Genomic DNA, 8,960 nt, shown 5'->3' on the forward strand with positions numbered 1-8,960 from the left:
AGAGAGAGAGAGGAGAGAAAGGTGATAGACAGAGAGAGACAGAGAAACAGATCATTCAGCTTTTGACTCATCCAAGGTTCTTAGTAGTTCCCATTACCAACCCTTCTGTGGGCCTTCCCACAACGCAGGAAAGGACACAGATGTCAAGTCAGCCATTCATCAGGAAGGTGTAAAAGCGATGGGTAACTATATCAGTTGGTGGAAGAGTGGTTTGGGTAACCAGCAACTGTTCATTGATAATAGGATGACAGTAAGCATCGCATGTTTTTTATGTTCTCTTTGGATGGATCCCAAATAATGAACGTTTCACCCCGCTAGGTACTTATTTGAACAAAGCATCATGGGAAATACAGAGATATGTTAGCGGACCTGGTGTCAAAGAGCTTTCTGCCCCATTGCAGAGAGGGGACATATGTCCATACTGACCCCCACATATATTATAACAGCACCATAGGATGGCACAGGATGGCACATGGTAGTGAGTTACAGAAATCAAGATAATCATATCATATACATTTCAGAATCCGTTTTTGTGCACAGAGCCAAGCAGAATGATAATGACTCACTGGTTGGTCCAGGGGACCTAATTGGGACTATGAACAAAGAGTTTTCCAGTATACGGCACCGCGTTGTTAATGTCACTGACATTCTCTCTGAAGAGAATGTCTGCCAAACTCTTCGTAATGAGGCAATTTGGACATGCAGAAAGCACACTTAAGCTCCCGTTCTTCCAGTGAGAGACACAAATTAGAATAAAAGGCCACTTAGAGCATCTTAAAGCAACTCTGAAAAACCTTACAACAGCTCAAGTGTATGGAAATTAAGAATAAACATTTACCAAAGATAATCTAAAAGGAAGGGAATATAACCGCAATACATGACAAATAATTTTAATATGCATAATCAGGGAAGAACCCAGTCACAGAATGCATGAAGAAAAAGGCAAACAAACCCAAGAAAAACTGGGTTGGGAATTGAAACATCCATTTCACAGAGGAATAAATTCAAAATGGCCAGTAAATAAATGAAGGATAGTACCACAGCGACACACTGTAAAACACCCCACAGAATGGTAGAAATAAATGTGGCCATAGCCAATGAGAGTGCAGCTGTGGCCACCAGAGCCCCTGTCCTGCTACTGGAAGTACAAACTGCACACCGCCTGGGAAACAGCTGAAGGACTATCGCCTGTCTGCTAAGTTAGTTTCATATAATATTATTTTTACTTTTATCTGTCTCATGGTCCAGAAGTTCTATTCAGAGACATATGTTAAAAAAAAAAAGATGGAGCTGGAAATGTATGTACATGTGCGTGAGAAAAATGTTTGTAACTGTTCCCCCAAATAGCTGGTTATCAACAAGAGAGCACATAATACATTGTGGTCTGTTTATACAGTGGAATAATATATAGTAATGGGGAACACTCTTGTCATACTTAACTGAAAACATATCACAAATACTGTCAACAGGACGGAACAGGTCTTAACAGAGTACACACAGCTAAGCGAAACCAAGTGGACTGCGCTGAGAAAAGCATAAATAGGTGAAAACCAAGCAAGGAAACCCATACTATAAAGGTCAGGATACCTCTCGAGTCAAGACAGGGAATCGTGATTGTAATTTGGAGGGTTGCATAAAAGACCCCCATGAGGGCACTAGCAGGGATGGTTATTGCAAACAATATTTGATATTAAACCTTTGCTGTGTATGTGCAAAAGCCAAAGCATAAAGTAAAGTCTGAGCCCAAATCTCTGCAAGCTAGAAAGCAAAGCAGCCTCAGAAGACAGGAGAGAGTGGGGCAGTGGTCCTCACGCTTCCTGATGCTGCGACCTTTAACACAGTTCTTCCTGCGGTGCTGACCCCCAACCATAAAACCTTCTCACTGCTACTTCATAACTGTGATTTTGCTACTGTTATGAATCATAGTGCAGACTTCTGTGTTTTCCGATGGTTTTAGGTGACCCCTGTGAAAGGGTCATTGGAACCCCAAAGGGGTTGTGACCCAGATTGAGAACTGCTGCTTGGGGACCATGGGTGGGGAGGATCTATTGTTGAAAGGACACAGACCTTGAGTTCACAGGAGGAAGACCTCGGGGAGATCAATTACTCAACAGCTGCAAGCACTTGGAAAACAGTTACAAGAAATTCTATGAGTTGTTTTAGCTATAAAATAAAAAAAAATCCATCTTCACATTTATAAACCCTAATGCTATTAATATAATAATCTTGTGAACATCACATGAGATATAATAAATGTGTAAAATACAAGAACTTCAGAGAACAAGTATTTGAGACAACGTATAAATAATTCACAATGCCGAAGAAAACTGGACACAGAAAAGGAGTGCACTGTTGGCGGAAGAACCAGGTAAGTAAATATATGACATCAAATCTCACCAGCTCTCAGGAAATATGAGTAAGTGATACAAAAGCTGTCTATTTCCTTGTCAGGTCAGAAAGCAAAGAAGGTGTCTGATAGGAAGACAGCAGCTGGCCTGAGGCCCGTTCCCTCCCCTTCCTGAGGAAGGTCCTTTGGGGAATTAAAAAGGAAACAGGTGGCCAGGTCATTTCTTCTAGCCGACCAAACCTGCATGTAAATGGACTAGGAATAGCTGTAGGAGGAAGAGCTGTCATCCACGGAGGCCTGGAGCAGGAAGTTAGTAGAAGAAGACTTCTCAAGTCGACAAGCCCAGACCTTAAGAGAATATCCCTGAGAAGCTAATCCTCTGGAGTACGATGTTTCGTGTCTCCTAATGGACACTTTAACCTGGGGAGCTCTGGGAACCCCACTTATAGCTTCCATTCGTTACTCTAAATTGTTACCACTGCTGTGAGACACAGAGATGTGTGGATGATGCTTCAATCTCAGGGATCTCTCCTTGCCTGGGCATCTGGGCCACCTTGAATTATTAATAAAGCTTGACACTGGGAAGGGACAGGAGCCGTGTCTGATTGGCCCGAAAGTAACATTTCTGTGGGCAAGCAAGAAATGACTCAGAGGGGAGTTTGAACAGGACCTAAAGTGCAGTCATAAAGCAATTGAAAGCAAAGAATTAAGAGGAATAATTTAATAACAGTAGCTGCTATGGATTAACACAAAACAAATACACTTAAATCTATGATCTAGTAATAACAGTAAAACCCAAGTCAAACAAATCCAAGTAGACTTCTTGTTACTCTCACAAGGCCTTAAGGACTGAATTTTGAATAGAACATTTTATTTCCTTTCCTATATCTCATAGCAATAAAATAGTTGATGATGGATACTATTATTTTATAGGACTATTGCAATGGATAAAAAGATGATGAAATATCAAAATATAAAATACATTTATTTATTGTGTTGCTCTGTGTGTGTGCATGCACTTGAATGTGCATGCATGCATGCCATGGTGTACACACAGAGGTCAGAGAGCAAACTTGAGAGAATCGATTTCTTTCCTACCACCATGTGTGTCCTGGGGATTGAACTCAGGTTTCCAGGTTTGCGGCAAGCACCTTTACCCACTGAGCTATCTTATTGACCCCCCCAAATGTCATCTCTTAATCCCGAAAAGATCAATGGGCCTGGGTATGATGAACAATAACTAATTATCATTTATTCTTGCTAACATCAGAAGAGAAGAAGGGGCGGGAAGAAAGGAGTAAGAGAGCAGCAGAAAACATATAAGAAGCAGTCTTCCACAAGCCAACCAACCTTACTAAGCCTCTAGGCTTATAACTATCAATTTACAAGAAAGGCAGGCCACAGAGAAACACGCTAAATGATCCCGCTTGGATTAAGACGTAAGGAAACACTTCAAGGCAAAACACTGTGATTCTTCAACAAAAAGACTTTTAAAAAGTGATGCCAGGGGGAACATTTAGATGAAAAAGGACTTAGGAGACACTGTACACAATGGCCATGGACAACCAGGGTCAACAAAGAACAAAAAAGAAACCAAACAGACTCTTGGTGAAACATAAGACAACATATGAACGTGTATAGTCCACACATTGTTATTATTTCATATATAATATGGCACAGTTGTTTAGACAGTATTGGGTGAGATGATGTCACACTCGTCACAAAATTCCCTGGTGCGAGGAGTTTCTAGAAGTGCAGATAAACGAAACCAGTCCCTTTTCTAGTGCTGAAGATGACTAAAGCAAGGCTTCTTAGAAGCACGAGGCTTCAGAAAACCAGGCTCTCTTGGAACACAGGGCTGTAAGAAAACACTAGATGGCGCTGTGAGGGCTGGTGGAGACTCCTCGGTTCTGGGTAGGGCCATACATATGCTTATCTTCTTAAAAATGTATTTGTTTAATTTCATTTTACATTGCATCCATAGCTCTTCCTCCCCCCTTTCCTGCCCCCCCGCAACCCAACCTCCATCCATTCCTCCCAACAGGTAAGGGCTTCCAAGGAAAGTCAACAGAGTCTGGCACATTAAAGCTGGAGGCAGGACCAAGCCCCTTTCCCCTGCTTTAAGGCTGAACATGGCATCCTATAGAAAATGGGCTCCAACAAGTGAGCTTGTGCAACAGGGACAGATACTGGTCCTACTGCCAGGTGGCTCAGATATATGAATACCTCCCTAGGTATATCTTTTAGTGAGTTGTTTTTTGATGATCTTATACATGTATGAAGTATATTTTGATGACTACAAACACAACCCTTTCTAATTTCCTGCACACACCTATTATTCCATCCTACCCATGAATATCCTTCCCATTTATACATCTTCTGGGTAGGGCGCAGGGTCCAGCTGTTACAGTCAGCACTGTGACCAGCCATGGGTGGCTGCGTTCGCCACTATTTATTGCAGACAGGCTTCCCTGATTAAGGTTGGAAGCAGCACTTATATATGGATATAGTCATAAATATGTAGAAGGCAGCTTGGCAAGATGTCAATTTAGCTCTGCAAGGGGAAAGTTCAACCCGAGGGCCTAAAGCCTCTTCAGGTGTTTTTTCTTGGTTTTGTTTTGTGGGGCAGGCAGGTATGCTGCACTGGGTAGGTGGAGGGGGCATCCGATCTCATTGAGATTTCATCTCGATGGCTCTCATTAAGAGAACAAATACTGGCGAGGGCGTGAGGAAAGAGGAACTCGTATTCACTGTTGGTGAGAGCAAACCGGGGCAGCCCCTACAGAAATCGGTGTGGAGGGTTCTTAAAAAAGCTAGAATTATAACTACTGTGCGACCCACTACTGTCCAAATACCCAGTGGACCCTTCAGAGATGCTTCATCCTACTTCTGAGATTCCTGCTCAACCACGCTCGCTGCTGCGCTGTGCACAACAGCGAAGGGATGGAATCAGCCTGCATGGCCATCAGCTGATGAGTGGACATTGAGAATGTGGTACATAGACACGGCCTACTTGATTCACTGTAAAGTGCAATTAGGAAGACCACGAGCAAACAGATGAAACTGGGGGAAGAAAGTGCACCGAGGCTCAGAAAGACAAACACTGCACCCTCTTTCCCATGTGTGGGGCCAGCTTCAACCCTTGCCATCGGTGTAATTCATCTGGAATACCTGCAGGGGTAAGTACAGGCTACCGGGGTGGGGAGGCGCCTCAAGAAAGTGGAGCTAGCAATGCACAGGGGATGTGACGATGGAGGGGGGAACCATGAGGTGAAAAGTTTCAGAAGGAGTAGGTGTGGGTGGAGAGAGGAGACACGAGGGAAAGGAGGAAGGCTAAGCAAAACTAAAGATGTATAGAAAAGCCGTATGAGCACTCACTACAATGTAAGCCGATTTGAAACAGAAGTTAAAGAAGATTTGAAAGAGTGCTATCCTGTGTGGTTGGAGGATGCTGCCACGAGCCAAGCGTCGCTAAACTCTAGTGCCAGGTTTGAGATGCTTCCTTGTGAACTCTCGCTCAAAGAGGCTCTGGAGGGCTCCAAAACCACTCTTCTCCACTGCCCACAGAACTAGTTGATTAGACATCGCTACTAAAGACATCACACACCTGTAAGGAGTAGAAAAATCCAGGCAGGACTAACCTGGCAGCTTCCTCCCTGTGCCTAGTGTTCTAGTGCTAGAAGGTGCCAGACAGGCAGCCGGGGACATTGTATCTGTGGTCCTTCTTTACCGTGAACTCTATGATAAAGTGAATTTAAAGCCAAACTTATGAATATCTTTTGTCTTTCAGGTTCTGGCATTGCAGACAAGAAATTTCAATCCATTTTCTATCTTTATTGAGTACCGACTATGTTCTTGAAGCCCTTATACAGCCAGAACCAAGCCAGTAAGAGCTCTAATGGATCATGGAGCATCCCAGGGAGCAGGAACAAGAGAAGCACATGGAGGCTGCTAAGAGCAGGCTATACTCAGGGAATCAAGTAGCCCAGTTTGCCTTGTTCTCTTAGAACATAATATTACCTATTCCAAGAATGTAGGCAGCTGGTGTTTGAAGTGTTTAGTCTTTCTCTACCATTACCAGCATGCTTTTTATAATGAGTGTCGTGTGTGTGTGTGTGTGTGTGTGTGTGTGTGTGTGTGTGTGTGTGTGTGTGCAGTTTCCTGGGCTCGGACTATTGGTGAATCTTCACAAGATTTAGCCTTCTGGGCTGTACGGGTCTGAGAAGGCCCCCTGAATCACTAATGCAACATGGATGACTAAGAACACCACCGTGGGCTGGGCTTCTGCAACTCTGTAGGCAGCAGAATAATGAGACTTTGTGAGCACATTGATTGCCTCCCCTCATCCTTGAAAGGCACTAAAGTATACCACACCAGCAGGCAGTGTGGAGACCCCTGACTCACTGCACACAGACACGACTGGGCTGACATAATATCCTGAATTGAGTTTCATTTGCTTAGGGAGCTGTATTGATATTTTGACACCCTGAAATGAAAAACTCATTTAACCAGTAGTTTTAACACGATAAGCTGATCTCCAATGATGAGAGACTTCGTAGGAGAAGCCATTCTGGAGAGATACCTTGGGTGGGAGCTACTCTTACTTGTTCATTGACATAGTCGGCTGTTACTTAACTGAGGTTTTGTTTGCGTGATAGATTTGCAATTGATGTATTTTATTTCAAACAGAATACCAGGTCAATCCAAGGGTGTGGTGGGACAATGGTCTTTTACCCTGTCACTTGCATTATTTTTAATAAAACGCTGATTGGCCAGTATCCAGGCAGGAAGTATAGGCGAGGCAACCAGGCAGAAAGCAGAGGTGGGGCAACAAGAATTCTGGGAAGACGAAAGTTTTATTCTGCAGTCATGACCCAGTCGCATAGGAAGCAAGATGTGACTGCCTCACCTAAAAAGGTACCAAGCCCCGTGGCCAACATAGACAAGAATTATGGGCTAATATAAGAATTGGTTAATAAAAAGAGCCTGAGATACTGGGCCAATCAGTTTATAATTCATGTAAGATCCCTGTGTGATTCTTTGGGACTGAATGGCTGATGGCTAATGGACCTGGCGGAACAGAACCTCAGTCAACCAAGGGCCTGGCTCAGAGCCATAATGTGCCAAAGGAGAAAGACAAGACACTGGGAGGCAGGGGTCCTGTGGCTGTCATGCTGAAATACAGCAAAGAGACACCAGTGTGCAGGACCAGCCTTGCTGCCTTCAGCTGCTCACTCCTGTCTCTCTTCACTGGGGATGGAAGCTGGGGAGGTGCCTGGGAAGCAGAGCATTCTTGAGAGCTGTGGTTACCAGATTCTAGAATGGCATCCACTGTTTCCTAACTGAGGTTCCATCCAGGCCTGCTCGGGTCTTGCACAGTCCTTCCCATTGCAGATCAAAGCAGCTTGGGCTCCATGTGTGATGGATTTTACATAAGCTTTCTATGAAGGGGCTTCATATTAGCTTCATTTTGTCAAGAAGAAAACCAAGGCTCGAAGAGAACAATAGCACTGGCTTTGGAATCACTAAAAGAAATTCTATGTTTGAGTCCATACACTGTAGTGATATTTCATTTGTATTTTAATAAATAAAGCTTGTCTGAAGTTCAGAGAGTAAAACAGCCACACTGGTCAGCCTCACAACCCAGGCAGTGCTGACACACACCTTTAATCCCAGTAGCCACACTAGGTTGCCATAGAAACCAGGCCGTAGTGGTGCACACCTTTAATCCCAGCCCCAGGGAGGAATATGACGGGAGGAGACAGCTCTCAGACACAGTCTCATTCTGAGATTCCTGGAGGCAGGATCACCATTTTGGACTGAGGTAGAGGTAAGAGCCAATGGCTGGCTGTTTTGCTTTTCTGACCTTCAGGTTGAACCCCAGCTTCTGTCTCTGAGTGTTTATTATTCATGCTATAATACTCTTTAGACATCTTGATGATGATCTTTGTCAAAGGCTTCAACTTCTTGGTAAAACCTTTGAAAACTGGGGAAAGACTATCTGTTGACATGAGAGTATATAAAAAAAATAGGCTGCCTCCTTGGAAGGCTTTGGACTGTCACACAGAAAGTGACGAAGATCACAGGCCTGGCACAATTAGGAGACTTGGCATTCTGGTTGTCACTCAAGAACCTAACAGTTTTTTGCTTTTTGTTTTTTTTACATGCTGCAACCATAACTGCTTTAAAGAACACTTCTGGTTGGACGAACCAGGTCAGTATCAACATTCGCTTTCGGTGCCTTGGGCAGTAGCAGTCAGTGTCATGAGGGAACCCAGGAATTGAAAGAACATGAGAACTTAGTAGTGGGCTCAGCCCAAGGGGAGTGGCCAGGGCGTGGATGTCGTGGGGAAGATGCTCCATTCCTTACCACTTCACGCTTCTCCACTTCGAACCAGCGGGAGATGCCAGGGAGACTCTGCACCAAGTAGAGTGAGGTTCTCTCCACCCAGAGACTCTGCAAAACAAAACTCAAAGTTACTTTCTAGGCTGCCCTTTTTTCTAAGCCCCAAGTTGCAACAAGTCTGACCTGGAGCCGTTTATTTCCTGCAGCCTTTTTTAGCCATTCTCACTGAATGCGCACTTGTGAAACAATCGGAGCACGAAGCGGTGC

At 44.1% G+C, this 8,960-nt stretch overlaps 1 protein-coding gene across 3 annotated transcripts in view; it reads right to left on the reverse strand.

Annotated features, from left to right (window-relative positions):
- The window catches only part of Dock4 (dedicator of cytokinesis 4), a 393,633-nt gene that overhangs the window by 18,290 nt on the left and 366,383 nt on the right, over nucleotides 1–8,960 (reverse strand). For all 3 annotated transcript variants that reach the window (XM_013347825.2, XM_026782419.1, XM_026782413.1), the window contains one exon: nucleotides 8,718–8,804. In XM_013347825.2, the coding sequence (XP_013203279.2) occupies nucleotides 8,718–8,804 (87 nt within the window). The remainder of the gene's footprint in view (nucleotides 1–8,717; nucleotides 8,805–8,960) is intronic.

The sequence above is a fragment of the Microtus ochrogaster genome, chromosome 1 (assembly GCF_000317375.1).
Source record: "Microtus ochrogaster isolate Prairie Vole_2 chromosome 1, MicOch1.0, whole genome shotgun sequence".
Taxonomy (NCBI): Eukaryota; Metazoa; Chordata; class Mammalia; order Rodentia; family Cricetidae; genus Microtus; species Microtus ochrogaster.